The 20989-nt window shown below is 45.5% G+C and overlaps 1 protein-coding gene across 3 annotated transcripts in view; it reads right to left on the bottom strand.

Annotated features, from left to right (window-relative positions):
• Window positions 1-20504, bottom strand: part of myo1eb (myosin IEb) — a 59569-nt gene extending 39065 nt beyond the window's left edge. For 2 of the 3 annotated variants that reach the window (XM_083647895.1, XM_083647896.1), the window contains exons 1-3: window positions 20236-20504; window positions 5877-6014; window positions 5313-5402 (exon numbers count right to left, since the gene is read on the bottom strand). In XM_083647895.1, the coding sequence (XP_083504021.1) occupies window positions 5313-5402; window positions 5877-6014; window positions 20236-20238 (231 nt within the window). In that variant the 5' untranslated portion in view covers window positions 20239-20504. Of the gene's footprint in view, window positions 1-5312; window positions 5403-5876; window positions 6015-8818; window positions 8959-20235 lie in introns of those variants that run through there. The other variant, XM_083647897.1, reaches the window with a different exon arrangement.
• Window positions 20505-20989: the final 485 nt, after the last annotated feature.

Raw genomic sequence — 20989 nt, 5'->3', positions numbered from 1 at the left:
TCGTCATCGTCCGTACTGGCTCCCCCCCCCCCCCTCTTCTCTCTCTCCTCCTCAGGTGTCCTTCATTGGCCTGACGTACACCGCCCCGCAGCCCTAGGTCCGGTCGTCATTGTCTCAGCCACCTGTCGTCACTCTGGGCCATCTACCCACTACTCCTTCGCCTGCCTGACACCCTCCCCCGCTTCCCCGGCCTCATCATCACCACCGACCCCTATCCTCATCATCCTGGTCACCTGTCGTCACTCTGGCCCATCTACCCACTACTCCCCCGCCTGCCTAATGTCCTCCCCCCCCTTCCCCTGGCGTCATCATCACCACCGACCCCTATCCTTCTCTCCTCTCCTCTTGGTCGATGTCACCAATGCGGACTCATGGATCCCTCAGATCACCCTCGTGGAACTCCCAATCTTTTTACCCCTTTTTCACCTAGCTAATTAGCTAGTATTCCCTGAACTTATGAACACTTAAAGACTATATTTTCTATTTCTTTTTGGACTCTACCTTTTACATTTTCAACTCTCTTCCCTGATCTTAGCATAATTTAAAGACTACATTTTCATATTCCATTATCTTTCTCTTTCCCCCTTCCCCTGCTCCTTCCCCACCTCTCCCTCCCTGTTCTCTCCTCCCCCACATTCCCATTCCCTCCCCACCTCCTCCCTTTCCATGCTCTCTCCTCCCCCACATCCCCCCGCTCTCCCCCCTCCCTTCTCCTGCTCTCTCCTCTTTCTCCCTTCCCCTGCTCCTTCCCCTCCTCCTCTCCTCCCCAACATTCCCCATTCCCTGTCACTTCCTGCTCTCTCCTCTCTCACATTCCCCCTGCTCTCCCTCCCCTGCACCCTTCCCACCTCCTCCCTTTCCTGATCTCTCCTCCCCCACTATTCCCCCACTATTCTAAAGCATGGCACCCATTCTACTCCAAAGCATGGCACCCATTCTATCCTCTCCCACTATTCCGCCACTATTCTAAAGCATGGGACCCATTCTTAGGATTGGTTCTTTTATCTAATTTTATATTGCTTTTTGATAAATCTGTTTTTAGTTTTTTTTAACTAGGTAAGAATTTTCATAAAGGACCGTATGTATTTTTATGTATAAATGTCTGTTTTTATGTTGTTTGAACTGTATGTCTGAGACCAAGCACCACAATGAAAACAAGTCCTCGGACTTTATTGTGTTTTTATCGTTGATGTTGATGGCTGCATGTATTTTATGTCCCATGTATTCATCCAAACATTGAAAAAAATCAATCAATCAATTCTACCCTAAAGCGTGGCACCCATTCTATCCTATATTTCCATATTTTCTATATTTCTCTATCATATGATTGTTCGATGTGTTATTATTACTACTGTAATTTGCTACTGTTGTGTCAGCTAGCCCTCCTTTCCCTGTTCTCTCCATATACTCTCTCATACTGCCAGGGCCGTAACCAGGGTTCCGAAATAGGGGAGGCCGGGCGCCGCCGAAAAAAAGTTTGAGGGTTTTTTTCCCCCTTTTTTTGTCATATTTAGAGTAATATATCATTTTAAATCAACATTAGGATTATACTGTTGTGATGTCATTATTCAGTATATTCTCTTTCATGTCACCACCTGCTCAGCTCTCCTGTCAACATAATTGTAACTAACAAACACAAACTGTTTTAGCCAAATTCATATCAAAATGACACCTACAAACACAGGTACACAACCCAAGCCGTACACAACACACAAAGTCATCATCGATAATAAAAAAAACATACAGAGGGACATTTATTTATTCCTGATAGGAACGATTGAAAAATAAAATAAAATATATTATGTTGTTTTTAACTTTACAACACCTCTTTTTGTTACTTATTGGGTCATGAAACTGAAACCATGCATATAGCCACCTGCATACCTGACTTCGGGAGCTTGGCAATTGGCATCATGCATGATTAGCCAGTAGCATCCCAACGTGTCACACAGGTAACATTACTTAAGAGACAGACTAGACACTTACTTTCTTGGTTGTTGCTAAAAAATCTGTCAGTGTCACTCACTGTCTGTCGTTCACTTCGCTCACTGTCTCGCAGCTCGCTCACCTTCAATTATCTCGCCAGGCAGACAGACAGTCATCACTCACCACCATGCTGCTGCTCTCTCGGAATCAAGTTACCGCGGACGCGGCGTCAGATGACTTCCTGCCTGACCTGCCTTTCGTTTCAAAATAAAAGCGATCCCGTGTTTTTCATGCTTTTCCATGCAGATTGTTTTATTTTTTTACAATCTTCGTTCTCAGGACACTCTACAATTTTCTGTTCCCAAAGTCCGAACTGAATTGGGGAAGAAAGCTTTTAGGTTCTCTGCACCCACCGCATGGAACAGTCTGCAGTCTGATCTTAAACTTAATAGCTTAGTAACCTTAAATGGTTTTAAGGCTATGGTAAAATCTCTTGAGAACAGGCTGTCTGTATGCAAATGTTTTATTTGATCATTTTAATGTTTTTCAATTGTATGTGTTTGTTTGTTGTAACTTTGTGTTGCTGCTGTTTCTTGGCCAGGTCTCTCTTGTAAAAGAGATCTTTGATCTCAATGGGACAAACCTGGTTAAATAAAGGCTAAATAAAAAAAATAAAAAATAAAAAAAATCTCTGAAATATTAGGGGAGGTCCGGACCTCCCCGTCCTCATAGCTAGTTACGGCCATGCATACTGCCCCTGCTCTCCCTCCCCCCTCCTCCCCTTCCCGAACTCCCCCCCCCCCACACTATTCTAAAGCATGGCATCCATTCTCTTTCTTTCCCCCTTCCCCTGCTCCTTCCCCACATCTCCTTCTCTGTTCTCTCCTCCCCCACATTTCCCATTCTCTCCCCACCTCCTCCCTCTCCCTGCTCTCTCCTCCCCACATGCCCCCGCTCTCCCTCCCCCTCCCCTCTCCTGCTCTCTCCTCTTTCCCCCTTCCCCAGCTCCTATACTCCCCAACATTTCCCATTCCCTCCCCACCTCATCACTTTCCTGCTGTCTCCTCTCTCACATTCCCCCTGCTTTCCCTCCCTTCTCCTGCTCTCTCCTCCGCTCTATCCTATATTTCTATATTTCTCTATCAATTGTTCAATGTGTTATCATTACTACTGTAATTTGCTACTGTTGTGTCAGCTAGAATTAGCTAGACATATTTTCTGTGAAGCCCTCTGGGACATGCTTGTGAATTAGGGCTATACAAATAAACTTGACTTGACTTGACTAGCAAGCTAACGGCAGAAACCTACACGCTAGCTTGTTGCCACACGCTGAAAATGGCAAGTTAGGTAAAAGTAAAGGTAAAGTCCCACTGATTGTCACACAATGTGTGAAATTTGTTCTCCGCATTTGACCCATCCCCTGGGGGAGCGGTGAGCGGCAGCGTGCGCCGCGCTCGGGAATCACATGGTGATTTAACCCCCCAATTCCAACCCTTTGATGCTGAGTGCCAAGCAGGGAGGCAAATGGGTCCCATTTTTATAGTCTTTGGTATGACTCGGCCGGGGATCGAACTCACGACCTCCCAGTCTCAGGGCGGACACTCAGACCACAAGGCCACTGAGTTGGATTGTTGGAAACTATTTTCTATATTTCTTATTTAATCCATCCAGGCATGTCCTTTCCTCCGGGGGGCAGGCCAGGAGCAGTGGTCGCTTTCTCGTACAGCGCCCGGGGACCAACTTCGGATGTTGTCGTCACTGGTCGGATGACGATGACGATCTGATCTTCTGCATGTTTTTGGTGGGGGGGGGGGGTTATATACGGAGGAACCCCCTGGGGGAGCACGGGGAGAACATGCAAACTCCACACAACCAGAAACTAGCGCCTCCTCAGGTCGGTCGGGGCGCATGTTCAGAGGGAAGGGAACTGGTTGGAATAGCGTGATCCTCCCACGTGCTATGTCCTACCAGTGAGGCTCCAGCTGCCAGGTGAAAAGAAGCGGCTGGCTAACTGCTCATGTCTCGGAGGAAGCATGGCGCTAGTTTCGGCTCTCCCCAGATCGGCAGAAGGTGGAGCAGCGACCGGGGCAGCAGGGGGAATATTTGGCGAAGTACAATTGGGGAGAAAATGGGATTAAAAAAAAATGTGCGACTAAACAAATTATCCCGCTAAAAGCTGATGACACAGTGCTCTACACCTTTGGGAAAAACGCAGGGAGAAGTCGCCATGAAAATTTAACAAATACAATGGAAAATGTTGCTAAATGGCTAGACGACTCCTGTTTGTTTGTTTGTTTGTTTGTTTGTTTAATGTTTATTTGTATAGGGACAGATACATAAACATAGAGCATTTGCAGGAAACAGTCTCACGCTAAATGTTGGGAAGACTGTTGTTTCTATGTACTTCACCAATAGCAACAAACTTAGAGACTGCCCTGACATTTACATAAATGGACAAAAATAAATGTAGATGAATGAATTCAAATACTTCATATACAAAATATCATCACTGCCATATACTCACCAAATACAATATATGTTGAATTTTGACAACCTGATTGTGCACTCAAATGTGTGCTTAGTTTCTAGGATTATTTATGACGCTGCTCCTCCCCCCCTGAGGAACTTTGTTACACTCGGCTCAGCAACAGCAACACGAGCCACTACTAGGTCAAAAAATTGCGGGGAGTGCAGAATTCCACGTCGCAAGACGTCCTTTGGACAATCATCGTTTTCTTTTATGGCCAAAAAACAATGGAACAATCTCCCTACAGATCTAATAACAACAAATATTCAAACTTTCTCCCGACTTACAAAACACTGGTTATTCTCACAGCAAAGACAAAACACTGGTTATTCTCACAGCAAAGACAAAACACTGGTTATTCTCACAGCAAAGTTGCACGCATCTGTAAATTAGTGTTGTTGGTGTGTGTATGTGGGGGCGGGGACTGTTGCAGGGTTGGGGATGCTGAGTATGATTGTGTTTGTATATCCTTATCGATCATTCGCATTTTTGTACTATTTTAATGTTTAATTATTGTGTTTGTGTACTCTTTCAGTACCCAGGGACTACAGGCGGAAAATAGCATTTTGCTAAAAACTGGTACACTACATCTCTCCTTGTTCTACAAGGTTAATGTTCTTTGTACATTGTCCTTGTTTAAATAAATACATTCAATTCAATTATTTCATGCATTTAACCAAAATCCCCATACACAAATCCCATTGACTTAAATACGTCATCCCTGTGGTGCTCTATAGCATGAGTGATTGTGCACTTGGATCTGTGTGTGTGTGTGTGTGCTCAGTGTGTGTGTAGGTGTGTGTGTGTGTGTGTGTGTGTGTGTGTGTGTGTGTGTGTGTGTGTGTGTGTGTGCGCTCACAGCTCCCTGGTACATCTCCACCTCTCGCTCACTGAAATATGGGAGCTGTTTGAATGGGTTGACGGAGATCAGAACCGGACCGATGTACGTCTGACAGGACCGGGTCAAGGACAAGAACCACAGACAGTCAGACACACACACACACGACAAAAACTAACAAAAAACTGCAGAAAGTGATACAAATTACAAAACCTGACAGAAAATACATAGAAAGAAATTGACCAAAAATGACATAAAAACAGTAAAAAATGACATAACAAAAACGGCCAGAAACTTACCAAATATGACCCCAAAAAATGACATAAAATGGACATAAACCCCAGCAAAAACTTATCAAATATGACCAAAGAATGATAAACTGACAAAAGGCATAACAACTGACAGAAAGCGACCAGACATAACTGAAACAAAGTAAAAAAAAAAGATCTACGGTAATCAAAAAATGACAAAAACTCTCCCCCCAAAATGTCTGAAACTGACAAATAAAATTACAAAGACACCCCCGCCCCCCCCCCCCCCCACACACACACACACACACACACACATTGACGACGTAAAGGATACAAAGATGTAGTCGTCCATGTATCTCTTCTTCAGGTTGTCTGTGATGGCATCCTCACTCACCTTGGCCAGCAGAACCATGTCATCGACTCCGCCCACCTTCACATTCTGAGCCTGCCAATGGTAACGCTCCTTACTTCCCTGTGGGGGGAGGGAGAGAGAGAGGTCATAGGTCAGTTTATGACAGTGTTGTCCAGTCTTATCATTTGTATCTTCAGACTTGGAGAAAGTTTTCCATGTTCTCTCCACTCTGCATCAGAAGGCTCTTTCACACCGGCCTTGAAAGCCGAAAAATGCATGGAAAATAGGATTCGCGCCTCCGATGTGAAAGTCGTGAATGCGCTTTGGTGGACAATTGTTTTACGCCTTTTGTCCCGCGACGGGAGGTAGTAACAGCGCCGGGTTACCTGGCAACCCGCCTCCACTTGAAAGGTCGTCGCAGCGAGCCGGAAAAGGTGGGAATGGTCAGCTCATTCATAAAAAAAATTACAGGGGAAATCACCTCATGTGATCAAGAAAAGTGCAGGAGTGAAAGTAAAAAAAGTAGCCTATACAATCATGACTGCAGGGACGCCAGGAGGAATGCTCCGTGCGGTTAGGCTTTATGCTCAAACGATGTTGACATTAGTAGGTAGGCTACAATTAACGGATATACAGTAATAATAAGCTTCAGAGGGCTATAGCTGTCTGTGGCGAGTTGGTCTGACTCAGACCAGGTTATTCCCTCTCGAAATCAGCTCTGTGCATTCCCTTACAAAAACTACTAACGTTATTAGTCATGTGCATTTATAGCCCATACTATTCCCCCGACGAACGTTATGCAGACTGCAGCTGTTTGATATGCGGGCGGTCGTGTATCGTTTCAATTTTAGTAGGACACCATATCGATCTGCCCGCCCACCTTGCGAGTGCGGCGGCGGAGCCCGTTTTGGCGAGTCCGCCCACCTATCCTCTCCCAGCTCAGCGGACTAGGAGAAGGAGGGAGGGAAGTATTGTTGTTGAATTAATTCGTTCATCATACAGTAGCCTAGGCCAGTGGTTCTCAAATGGGGGTCCGTGGACCCCCAGGGGTCCGTGGCACTTTGCCAGGGGGTCCGCGAAAAGTTTTCAAGTAAAAAAAATAAAAAAATAAAAAAAAATAATAATAATAATAATTAAAAAGAAAATGCTACATGTTACTTATTCCTTCTCAAACTACTTCCTACATGGTGCTAGTCTATCAAAATATCTTGGCTGTCATTTATTGTGTTGCATAGTGGTTTTCTGGACTGTTGACAAATTGTGATATTGTAAGTCGCTTTGGACAAAACAAAAGCGTCTGCTAAATGACGTAATGTAAATGTAATGTAATAAAAAAAATATATACGGTATATATATATTTTTTTGCAAAATCTTCATAGTTCAAGTTCATATGCTTTAAATCTAAAATGGTTCATGGATTACATTCTAATAATAAACCTATCAAATTAAAAGTCAAGCAAGTTACCGTGGAAACAATTAAGCTTAGCCCAAAATCACACATCAGAATGAGGGGGTCTGCGGTATATTTTCTATCTTGTAAGGGGTCCTTGGCTGAAAAACATTTGAGAACCTCTGGCCTAGGCTACACTAACCTATGAAAATATTTATTTGGGCTAGGAGGAGCTGGAAATCCCTCCGCTCGCTTTTCAATCCGGGAGCAGGGGATTTCACCTGAAAGTACACCACAGCACGGGAAAGTGGCCGTGCTGCTTGGCGCTGTGTGAAAGCAATTTCTGTGGCGAGGGTGCGAGCTTTGCGGGACTCCTAAACGGCAATTTTTGCGCGATCGGTGTGTGAAAGAGCCTAGTAATAACTAGGGGTGGGAATCGCTGAGTAGCTCACGATACGATATCGTCACGATACTTGGCCCTCGATAACGATATTATCACGATACAGCGATACTGCGATAATCGATATATTGGAAGACGATACATCACGATACCTGTGTAACTGAAGAGAAAAAAATACCCCTAAAATGCATGTATGTATTTATTATTTATGTATTTATTAGCAGAATTGACATGAACTCTCTCAGAGTTCACTCACTCACTCATACCATTTTCGATACCACGGAGGAAAAGTTACACATTAAGTCTTTTTATTATTATTATTAAAACAAGAAAACCTATATAACCTACCTACCTATATAATTTCTAAAAGTAGATATTAATGATCAAACATTTCCATTCATGTAGCCTACAGTATTTATGTTTTTGTTTCAACTACAAACATAAATAAACGTCAACTTGAAACTATGTTTGAACTACCACACACAGCATAATATTTTAGCCTGTTTATTAAAAAAAAAAAAAAAAAATTAAAAAAATTAAATAAACATATCGATACTTGGTGCCAGTGTATCGATAACGTATCGCAAGTGGAAATATCGCGATACCGTGAGTATCGATATTTTGTCCCACCCCTAGTAATAACAGCATGACGTTTGATCAGCAGAACAGGAACATTGGAAGAAGGGATGCAGCGGGTTTCAACTCCACAACAAACATTTTAAATGTTCCCAGCTGACTTCCTGTTGCAGTGTTTGCTTGTACAATAACTGACAGGACATAAGCTAGGTTCAAAACTGTTCCCTAGCAACAAAATTCTGTGAATATCGGCCATTCGTTGATATCGGCTGATGTTAGCCTTGTTGACTGCCATCAGCCTATGGGCAAATAAGGTAACGTTCACCGGCAGATGTCTCTCTCTCATGTGAAAGAAGGTTATAATAAAGGTTGTTTCATAAACCGAAATAATTTGTGCTCATTCAAAGAGTGTAATGAAGGCCTGGAAGACACTGTGCTCATTCAAATAGTGTGATGAAGCCCTGAAGACACTGGAAGATATTTTATGACACAAAAAGGGGAATCAACAACAACAAAAAGACAATGTCAATAGAGTAATATGTCATCAGCAGGGATGACCTGAATTTCACAATGGGTGCGTCCCTAGTTGGAAGCTGGTCTCTCCCAGCAGGCTGGCTGACTCAGGCGGGCGTGGCTCAGAGGATTACAGCTAGAGATGTAGAAACACATAAGCAGAACCACACACAGCATGCTAAGCTAACCCTAACCCAAACACAGCATGCAAAGCTAAGCTAACCCAAACACAGCAAGCTAAGCTAAGCCACATACAGCAGTCTGTCATGAAGCTGCTGAGGTCCACCTGAGAACCTGAGTCAGAGAGAACTGGACCAGGAGAGAACTGGTGGAAATATTACATGTTTGAAATGTACAGAAATACTCCTAAAATCCTGATGGGCTCAGGTATCCTTGTGCATTTTAACTAAAGTGGGTATAGAGACCCTGGGGCCTGTACTACGAATGTTCTATAAGAAGATCCAGGATCTGTCCCTTGATCTGGTTTGTCTAAACCAGATCAGCTCGATTGTTGTTAACTTACTACGAACGTCGATTGCCACTCGTTAACTCGAACCAGGTTTTTCTAATCAAGCTGACAGCTCGTGCACATGAAAATGCCCGTGCACTGGAGCTTGTGCCCGCAAAAGAGGCGTGGTTTTTAACAACTGCCAATCACAGTGCAATATGGACTGCTCCAAAACTCCTACAGCGCCAGACATGCCTATTTCCTCATTGAATGAAACCGCAAATACAAATCTGCGTTGGATATTATTACTGTTCCCGAATGACTGTCTAAAGTGACCACTTTTATCCACACCAGTAATTTCTTTGAAGAGCGGTTTCGTAGGCTATCTACAGCTCTCTATCTAGTCTTTTGTGGAAGCAATGTGTAATCTATCTCAGTCCAAAATCCGTATGTATAGACCATTTAGGCTCAATGAATAATAATGATCTCATGATGTGTTTAGTCGCACTGATTGAATAATTCCTATAGGCTAATCAATAAAAAAAAGAATGATAATAAAATTAAAAAATGCTTCTGAACTGAATCGACACGGTAGCCTACGTGCGGGCATAGATTTCATTTATAAAAAATAGCCTATTTTGTGGTCAGATACTGTATATAGGCTATTGTCAGCAGAGTCGCATATCTCCATATTTCATATAATGATGCTGGAAATATGAAGTTCAATCACATCATACAGGCCAAAAGCAACACAGTTGCAGCTGCAAAATGCAGGAGTAGCCTAGATATGAATCATCTTAATATGGAATCGCCTGTGTGCAGGTGATCCCATATTAAATTGCTTAGATGTAGTAGGCTATTCTAGCATGACCATTTCAATTCCAACCCAACGTCAGTCTCAGCTCCGTTGCGCACACGGCACCGTGCGCTTTGGAGACGTTTATGTAACCTTTTTATGCCGGTTTAGTGATATTTCTCCACTCACTATTCAGCTGCAATTGATCAGCGGGGTCAAACAACGTATCTAGGCTACTTGAGAGCACAAAAATGAATATATAAAAACATATTCCAAAGTGGTAAGTAGGGCTTAATTAAAATGTAGCCTGCAACAAGTGCAAGGCTTTAGTCCTTGATTAATTCAACATTACAATTCGTGCTCCTTCCTCAATGGTAAACTCTTCCAGAAAGGGGTTGGCCATTTTTCCAAACTGCTGATTCGATTGGTTCGTGGGCGGTGTATTTAACTCATTGAGTGCCAATGACGACTAAAGTCGTCAATTCGGATAGTAACGTTCAGTGCCAATGACGACTAAAGACGGTTTTTTGACGATGGGACGTGGATCAAAGCCAGATCCATCTCCTGTAAAATTTTGGGGCATGTTGAATGTGTATAACCTATTTTACCGACCCATTAGGTGGCGACAGTGCTCTCCAGATTAGAGAAAGGCGAGGAAAAAAGAGAGAAGAAGTCATTGGGGAAACGGAAATCGCATCGATATGCATGAAGCATAACGTTAGCTGTGCCTGTGAACAGCAGTCAATCTGCTGCCACAATTGAGCCCCTCCGTCTCCGCTGCGATAGCCCCTCCATATGATTTAGTTGCTGACACCAGCGTCTTTCTGAAAAGTTACATTATTCTCAGCTGGGAGCCGGCGACACGATGTGAAAAAGCGGGGTGCAGCGCACTTTTCAGTGCAGAGCAAACGCACAGCAAACGCAGCAGAGCAACCAGAGACACTCCCACGGAGGAGGAGGAGGGGGGTGGGGCACGCAGGGCAGCATACCATTGACAGTAAACACAGACCCAGACAGCAGGAGGCTCGATGCACAGAGACAGGCAAACAAGCTACAATATCTGATGCCCACCAGCAGTAAATCAAGACCAGCAAGAAGGTGTAGGGTCTGCGCACGCAGGGGCCAGCGCTGCTGGTTGCAGCTAAAAAATATTATTTGGCCAAACAAAATTCCTTTGTTTTCACTGTTTTATTGAAGGAAATTATTTTTGAGGTGTCACATCAGAAAATATTAGCTTCAGAGTCAGTCATGTGCTTGAAATGCTTCATTTCACAAAAGGCTAATTAACTCAGCTTCTAAATTGAAACGTGTGTTTTTGCTCAAATCCACCTATCTTCTCCGGCTGATAACTAAAGAACGGAAAATGATATCAATAAACTTTTTTTTGCTGATGATAGAAGAGAGTCTCCTCGTTCTTTGTGCGTGTTTGGTGTTTACATAGTAATATCACACAATATTCTGTGGGCCTCGAGAAATCACTGAAAACGCTCTGAAACTCTGGCACTGGGAGCGTCCGTTCTCCAAAAGTGGCTGGCACTCAATGAGTTAAGGTCTAATCTTATCCTTGCAACTTAACCTGCTGCGGACCAGGTTAAGTGTGAAGCATAAGTTGCTATGGAAATATATGTCGGTAAGAAGTCAACTTGCTTTGTAGTACGGCTAAACCAGGTTTAAACCCAAACTTATCAGGATCAACCTAAATCTTGCTTTGTAGTACAGGCCTCTGGAGCGTAGTGTGTATACGTGTATACCTGCTCACAGAGACTACACCAGGGTCTTTCCAAGTGCAAGGCGGACCTCCCCAAGCAGTTTCAGGGGAGGCTCAGTGAATGGAAGTGAAAACATATGACATTATATTAGTTATCAAAATGAGATCACATTGAATAGCCTAAATGTGTGTGAAGTAGTGTGAAGTAAGTCAAACAGCAATATCAGCCTAACTTGGCTCAATTGTTGAGTGTCTCTGCGATCAAACAACATCCTCATGACCCCATGGGCATCCAGGAATTGAGTGAGAGGGGCTCCTTTTTCCAAGCTTTGTCTGAGGGGAGGCCCACAGTCTCAGACTTTGAAAGCCCCTGTGCTATACCACTGAGTTTAAACCCAGTTCAACAGATCTGCCCTCAGGTGGTGTGTGTGTGTGTGTGTGTGTGTGTGTGTGTGTCCGTGTGTGTGTCCGTGTGCGTGCGTGTGTGCGTGCGTGCATGTGTCCCCTCAGGACATCAGATCTCCTGTCTCCTGAATTCCCAGCATTCCTAGCAGCAGCAGGACGTGTCGAGGCGGATCGGTCCAGACTGGCCTCAACACGCCGAGCGAGCGAGCAGCAGAGAGACCAGAGAGAGAGACACACACACACACACGCAGACTTTCACCTGGTATTACGATGTGATCTGTATCCGGACACGTTATCCATACGGAAAGACTCGTGTTAATGTGAGGTGTAAAAGCATCATAATCAAAATGTGATGGGATCTGCTGCCAGACCACATGTGGAGGTAGTCTGGCTCACATAGAGCCAAAATCTCGCCCTCTTCCGGAGTTCCGGTTTAGGCAAACGAACCATGAGATTTCATACCCCATTCTGTTTTCCATAGTTCTTTCTGAAAATACAATTGGACAGAGAAGCCTCATCTTCATTAGTCACAGATACACATCAATGCAGAGTCTTCCGCGTTGAACTTAAAACATTTGTGGATTTAAAAAAAGTTTTGTTTTTACGTTTTGGTCAGTGAAAGGTTCTCTGGTCTCTTCTGATTCTAAATATAGCTGAGTCGCTTGGTTTTGACCAAGTACAACTATTTCTATAAGCATTTTACAAAATGTCTATGGAAAAATTATAGTGCTTCACTACTCCCCCTATCTTTGAGGCCATTTACACCTGGCATTAACATGCGTTTTCTGCCATCAGATTGTGCTTGACCACATTAGCCTGATTTCATTTATACCTGGTGTTAACATGCGTTTTGGGTAATCAGATTGCAATCTGATTGCAATCTGATTACCCAAAATGGGTGTCCTCTCAATCCGCATAGAGTTGCTATATGCAGATTGAGAAGACACATTGCATTTACACTTGTGTTCAATGTGTACACAATGCATCCCTGACCACCTCCGGAGGTGGTTTGTCCGATCAGATTGCAATCCGTCTTCAATGTGTCTTGGGGGCGTTTACACCTGTACTTTCAAGTGGTCAAGCACAATCTGATTGCAATCTGATGACAGAAAACGCACGTTAATGCCAGGTGTAAATGGCCTGTATGTGGTATCAAAATGAATAGGCTGAGTCTGAGAAGATGTGTTCAATGCTGCCTACGTCTGTTAAATCAACGTACATTAACTACTATTCTTACAGATTTGCCGTCACCTCAAATTACTCACGCACAGCTTTTGCTCTGGAGGACAGAGTGTGAGGGTAACAAGAACGCATTAAAAATACCAGTTGTGAACGCAAAAGCAAGATCGGATCACTTATAAGGATAGGCTACAGGCCACATTACCAGGTGTGAATGGGTGAGAGACAGACAGACAGACAGACAGACAGACAGACATCTGTTCCGCGTCAACAACACAAACTGATGATACCGATAGTCTATATAGGGCTGGGTGATATGGTTGAAATCAATTATCACGATAATCACAGTTTTTTCCCCCAGCATGGATTAGGGTTGGCACGATGGACAATGGCATCGACCATCGTGATGGGCCGACCCCCCATCGACCTCTGAGCCTTCTACATCGGATCATCGTAATTAATTATCTGTTCGAATTACATTTTTGCCATTTTAATAATAAAAAATACCAAGTCCACTTACCGTGACACGTGGGGGACGTGCCGGCGGCATTAAACGAGCGCACCCAGTTCAGACTCAGAGAAGCCTCCCCTCCCCCTCCTCCGTGCTAGTGCTTCTCTGAACTGGGTGCGCTTGTTTAATGTCGCTGGGGCGTCCCCCACGCGTGAGAAGTCAGTTGTTGTGAAAACTTTTAAGACAAAGAAGAAACTTCACGTTCTTTCCTGTTTTCAACCCAAAGTGAGTACAAGTCTTCAACTGTGAATTTAACTCGCCTGTTTCCGAAGTGAAAGTTGAAGTCGCTCCATTACATACGATACAGCACTACCAGCAATATTGAACGGCGCAAAACAAATAACGTTAATGTTACAAATCCTGACCAACAATGTGTGTGTGTGTGTGTGTGTGTGTGTGTGTGTGTGTGTGTGTGTGTGTTGAATTTAACTAGCTGGCAGAAAACTGACAGAATCACTGGCGGATATAACGTTAGATTCATGTGGGCTTTTGAACCTAATGAGAGAGAGTTGAGGAGACTGGAGAGAGTTGAGAGAGAAATACAGCAGCAGCAGCTACTGCTAGCTGTTACAGCAGTAGCTGGGTCCGCCCGGGCCGCAGCAATGGGCCCCTATAGCACAACGACCTCACAAGGTTCCTCCTCAGCCAAGTCACTGGGGCAATCCATGTGGCGATCCATGTGTGGATTGCCACCATATGGTGGAAAGGTTTTCTTGCGTTCACTGGGGGTGAGGGGGCGCCGCTGTGTCCCGGCCTGGCCTTCCCTCCCACGCCTTATGTGGGCGGGGGCCGGGGCGGGGGGCATCGGTGCTCTTCATCACTGGTCGAGGGCTGCCAGTTGGTTTAGAACAGCTTAGGTAGGCGATAGATTAGCTACAGCCTAAGGCTGACCTGTTATAGTGTTCAGGCAAAAATCAGACTAGAGCAGAGTAGGATAGGCCAGATTAGGCTGTAGATTAGCTAGATACTATGTCCCAGTTAGCTCTGGTTAATGCTTAGAGTAGTCAGTTGTCTGATCTTCTCCCCCCCCCCTCTCTCTCTTTCCCCCTTCCCCCGCTTCTTCCCTTCTTCCCCCTTCCTGTTCTCCCCTCTCCCATATTTCCCACTCCCCCCCCACCTCCTCTCTTTCCATGCTCTTTCCTCCCCCACATCCCACCGCCCCCCTCTGCTCCTTCTCCTCTTCTCCCCTATTTTCCTGAATCCCTGCCACTTCCTGCTCTCCCCTCTCGCACATTCCCCCTGCTCTCCTTCCCCTGCACCCTCCCACCTCTCCTTCTCTGCCTCTCTCCTCCTCTCTGTCCTCTCCCCTCTCTCACATTCCCCCTGCTCTCCTTCCCCTGCACCCTCCCACCTCTCCTTCTCTGTTCTCTCCTCCTCCACATTTCCCATTTTCTCCCCACCCTCGCCCTAATCCGGGCCCGTATCCTACTCCCTCCCTCCACCCTAGACCCTACCTCTACCCTGGCTCTCCCTCCCCTGCACCCTCCCACCTCTCCTTCTCTGTTCCCTCCTCCTCCACATTTCCCATTTTCTCCCCACCTCCTCCCTCTCACATTCCCCCTGCTCTCCCTCCCCTGCACCCTCCCACCTCTCCTTCTCTGTTCTCTCCTCCTCTCTGTCCTCTCCCCTCTCTTACATTCCCCCTGCTCTCCTTCCCCTGCACCCTCCCACCTCTCCTTCTCTGTTCTCTCCTCCTCTTTGTCCTCTCCCCTCTCTCACATTCCCCCTGCTCTCCTTCCCCTGCACCCTCCCACCTCTCCTTCTCTGTTCTCTCCTCCTCCACATTTCCCATTTTCTCCCCACCCTCGCCCTAATCCGGGCCCGTATCCTACCCCCTCCCCTCCCCCAACCCTAGACCCTACCTCTACCCTGGCTCTCCCTCCCCTGCACCCTCCCATCTCTCCTTCTCTGTTCCCTCCTCCTCCACATTTCCCATTTCCTCCCCACCTCCTCCCTCTCACATTCCCCCTGCTCTGCCTCCCCTGTACCCTTCCACCTCTCCTTCTCTGTTCTCTCCTCCTCTCTGTCCTCTCCCCTCTCTCACATTCCCCCTGCTCTCCTTCCCCTGCACCCTCCCACCTCTCCTTCTCTGTTCTCTCCTCCTCTCTGTCCTCTCCTCCCTCTCACATTCCCCCTGCTCTCCCTCCCCTGCACCCTCCCACCTCTCCTTCTCTGTTCTCTCCTCCTCCACATTTCCCATTTCCCCCCACCCTCGCCCTAATCCGGGCCCGTATCCTACTCCCTCCCCTCCCCCAACCCTAGACCCTACCTCTACCCTGGCTCTCCCTCCCCTGCACCCTCATCTCTCCTCCTCTGTTCTCTCCTCCTCCACATTTCCTATTTCTCCCCACCTCCCCCCTCTCCTCCCTCACATCCCCCCGCTCTCCCTCCATCCTCCACTCTCCTGCTTTCTCCTCTTCCCGGTGTTCTTCCTCTTCCCCCCTTCCCCCACTACTCCAAAGCATAGTACACATTTTACTCCAAAGCATGGCACCCACTCTATCCCCTCCAATATTCCGCCACTATTTAAAGCATGGCATAGCATGGCAATATTCCGCCACTATTTAAAGCATGGCACCCATGCTCTTAGTATTTCGCCACTATTCAAAGCATGGCACCCACTCTTCCCTAAAGCAAGGCACCCATAAGCTCTATATGTGAACATGTGCTTATTTGGCAAAAGGACTCACTACTAAAGGCTTGCAGCCAATTAAATTAGGCATAGTTTGGTTGCTTAGAAATTGACATATGTCCGTTTGCAAGATGTGCGTCTATATTTCTCATTCTCTCCCCACCTCCTCCCTCCCCCTGCTCTCTTCTCCCCCACACCCCCCCCTTCCCCTCTCCTGCTCTCTCCTCTTGCTCCTTCCCCACCTCCTATACCCTCCAACATCTCCCATTCCCTCCCCACCCCATCACTCTCTCACATTCCCCCTGCTCTTCCCCCTTCTCCTGCTCTCTCCTCTGCTCTCTCTTCATTTCTATATTTTCTATATTATCAATTGTTCAAATGTTATCTTTATTCTGTATATTCTTGTTACTGTTGTGTTAGCTAGAATCAGCTAGACATACTTTCTGTGAAGCCCTCTGAGACATGCTTGTGAATTAGGGCTATATAAATAAACTTGACTTGACTAGCTGCCGCTGCTGCTACTGCTTGAGTGGCCTGGCTCTGTGCAGTAGTAGCCTGCCTGTCGGTCTCATGAAGAGCTCAGCTGTCCTGCTGTTAACGTGCATTGCAGCGGCGGGTGGCATCAATGACGATGCCATCATCAATCACGATGTTTGACTGTGAAACAATCACGATGGGTATTTCGGGTATATCGCACAACCCTAGCATGGATATTAAGATATGGCTCACGTATGCAAAATCTCCTTAAATCCAGTTGAACTGAATGGTAATGTTAGGTGTGATGTCAAACAAAATAAAAATATTCAAATAATATTCCTTTAAAAATGTTTCATACTTCATTTGGTCAAGTGTTAAGTAGGTAAAGTGAGTAAAATGTTTGTCGTCATCATCAGCAGAATTGTTTGTAACAATATCCCAAAATCACCATAATCATCACGATATGATTCCACTGAAAGACAATAAGAGATAATATTGAGTATCGCCCAGCCTTAAAGGAGAATTTCGGTTTTTTTGAACCTGGAGCCATTTCCTGGCATTAATTATGAATTGGCCACTCACCTAGCGATGTCTGCAGCGTTTCTGGGCGTCCTAGCGTTGTTTTGAGATCAATATCGTCCAAGTCAGTGTAAAATGGAGTTGATTTGGGGCCAAGTGGTAGCCTGTATTTCCTGCATCTAAATAGCTATTTTTCTTCCCGTTTTCGCCACATATCGCCATAATCAGATCCGTCAACATCCAGCCGAGTGTTATTTCACCCCAGGCTGTTTCCTGGACTGCACACGGATCAAATTACCTCAAACGTGATCTAGGTCACCAAGTCTCGTGAAGTCCCGCGATACTTTCCTGTCGACTGGCCAAATACAGGCAGGACGCTTTGCGGTCGTGGTTTTAGCGTAACCTATGTGGGGTTTGGCGTAACCTATGTGGGATTCGAAATAACGAAGGTTATGCCAAACCCCACATAGGTTACGCCAAACCCCACATAGGTTACGCTAAAACCACGACCGCAAAGCGTCCTGCCTGTATTTGGCCAGTCGACAGGAAAGTATCGCGGGACTTCACGAGACTTGGTGACCTAGATCACGTTTGAGGTAATTTGATCCGTGTGCAGTCCAGGAAACAGCCTGGGGTGAAATAACACTCGGCTGGATGTTGACGGTTCTGATTATGGCGATATGTGGCGAAAACGGGAAGAAAAATAGCTATTTAGATGCAGGAAATACAGGCTACCACTTGGCCCCAAATCAACTCCATTTTACACTGACTTGGACGATATTGATCTCAAAACAACGCTAGGACGCCCAGAAACGCTGCAGACATCGCTAGGTGAGTGGCCAATTCATAATTAATGCCAGGAAATGGCTCCAGGTTCAAAAAAACCGAAATTCTCCTTTAATGACAACAGAGGTGAGTCTGTCAGGTGAGCCCCACTGCTTTCAGACAGACACGGTTCTGGTTCTGGCTCTGGCTCCGTTCTGGAGTCTCAGAACTTTGGTGCTTTCTGGCGAACCAGCCCGTGTTCACACCAGTTTAAGCAGAACCAAAGTGTGAGGACATTATTCGGTAGTCCTTCAGTTTTTTAAGTTTATTCATTTTTTGGTCTGGCGTTCGATTGAACCCAGCCTTGGCCCTCTCTTCCGCAAGTTCGGCATACGACTTGCTCTTTCTTGTACTGCTTTCTAGCTTTTCTTGAGATTCGGTAGATGCCCAAATCGCCACTAAACATTTGGTTTCCTGAGCATACCACTGCAAATTATTTTTCTCCATGTTGTCACTGCCTTCTTCTCCTTCCTGCTCATTTTCACAGCCTAGAATGAGACACGCCCACTGATGATGTCACGGTTCCCAAGGAAAAACCAACTATGTTTTGGTTCCGCTGAGAACCAACTTTTCAGGTTCCGAACCAATTATTTTTTCGGTCTGAACGCGCCGGCCGGTTCAAATTTGGGTTCGGGAACCGGAACCGAGCCCTGCCGGTGTGAAAGCCCTAACAGACTCACCAGAGGGCCCCGGACCACACTTTGGAAACCACTGATCTAGACGTCTGTGTGTGTGTGTGTGTGTGTGTGTGTGTGTGTGTGTGTGTGTGTGTGTGTGTGTGTGTGTGGGTGTGTGTGTGTGTGTGTGTGTAGTGTGTGTGTGTGTGTGTGTGTGTGTGTGTGTGTGTGTGTGTGTGTGTGTGTGTGTGTGTGTGTGTGTGTGTGTGTGTGTGTGTGTGCGTGCGTGCACAGTGCACCTGACAGGTGAAACAGACTGTCAGATCAGATCGGGAGAAAAGAATGAACAGAATGACTAAGATTTAACAGCCACAGTACACAATTCACTTTCTTCTCCATATTTGTCATTTCCTCTTTTTTTCTTTACAGAAAAAAATGTTAATTTAAGGCTTATGATGAGTGTTATGGACCGACCAACAGAAACGGGGGGGCGGGGTCATGTGTGTTGAGGAGCTGTAGAGATGGGGATTGAGGGGATTGAGGGGGTGTGGGGTTGCATACCACTTAGTAGGGATGAAACCATAGAGCAGTCAATACTGCTACTGTCATAGAGAGTAGAGAAAGTGACGTCACTTGGCGACAGTGTATGTAGTCTTTCTGATTTATAACTTATAGTGCAACAGTTTGGCGACAAACTGTGACTTTCTTGACATACAAAGTTACGTTTTAAAATGACAAAATTAGCGTTGGCACCCCGTGGCCCAATTCAAATGGGATCAAAAAAGTAACCTTATTCTCCGTCCCCTGCCATTCATATTTTTTTTGTACAGGGAGAAAGCAGGAAGTGACGTTCCACTTCTTGAGCTCACTTAAACACAAACACATAGAACGACTCCCTTATAAACACATAATTCATGCATTCATTAACAAAAACATAAATAATATCCAAGTTTAAAAAAACAACAACATTACAGTAGCTAATGTGCAGAGTAAAATAAACTCAAACACTGTGGCTGAAACAGGACAAATCCTTATCAAAACATTCTGACGTGGTAAAACATCTGTAGGGTTAATTCATTTTTAACAGCAACATCAAACGAGCCACCTGTTAAAGTGTTGAAGAATAAAGAACGTTTAGTTTCCTGGTAAAACATCTCAGAGGCAGCCATAGCCTAAGTCTTAATTTCTTTAATTGTGTTAATTGATTTTTGAGCCATCTGTAATGTAACCTTACTGTCACTGTGAATGTGTTTTATATTGTCATTGTGTGGCTGTAGGCCTACTAACGTTCTGTTTTGTAAACTTGTTGAACACCCTAAAGTAAAACCCTACAGAGTAGACTCACCATGTTAGCTGCTACTTCCTGCTTCCAAGACAAACAGGAATCCTCCAGGGAGCCCGGAGGCGCAGGGAGCGGCGGGTCCGGGTCTGGGTGTCACAACCTGGACTGACTCAGACCAGCATGTCGGTCTGGATCGGGACCGGGTCTGATCCGGACTGATCTGTTGTTCTCTCTCTCTCTCTCTCTCTCTCTCTCTCTCTCTCTCTGTGCCTCTCTGTCTGTCCCTCTCTCTCGCTTTCTCAAAGACAGATTTGTCGTGTCTCTCTGCTCAGGCTGGGTGCGCGCCTGCAGGTGAGGACAGGTAGAAGAGCCGCGCCTCCCGAGTCCCTCCGCCCCGCGGAATGCTGGGTAGTGTAGGACCTACAGCATCACCGCTGCAGGACGCTGGCGCCCCCCAGCGGCCACAGCAGGTCTCTCCAGGTATTTCACAGGATATTAAGATATCATTCTCCTATATTCAGTTATTATTGTGCTTGCAGATAGGCAAGCACAATCTTAGAATCTCTCATACTTAATATTATTTTTCTTCTATCCAAAAGTTTGGTTCGCCATTTCTCCTACAGTTTTCACACTACACAGACATGGGAGACATCAAAACGTGCGGCTCATTGAGGAATCGTGTGCATTTGGATTGCTAAGGGTTTCGTTCGCCGTTTTCGCGATATTGGCGTTAACGTACGATTTTTTCCCCATTTACTTGAATGGGGTTTCGAAATCGTTGGCATTAAATGGCATTAAATTAGCTCTAGCTCAGACA

The sequence above is a fragment of the Poromitra crassiceps genome (genome assembly GCF_964638095.1).
Source record: "Poromitra crassiceps genome assembly, chromosome: 1".
Classification (NCBI taxonomy): Eukaryota; Metazoa; Chordata; class Actinopteri; order Beryciformes; family Melamphaidae; genus Poromitra; species Poromitra crassiceps.
This window is presented reverse-complemented; position numbering and strand designations above follow the sequence as displayed.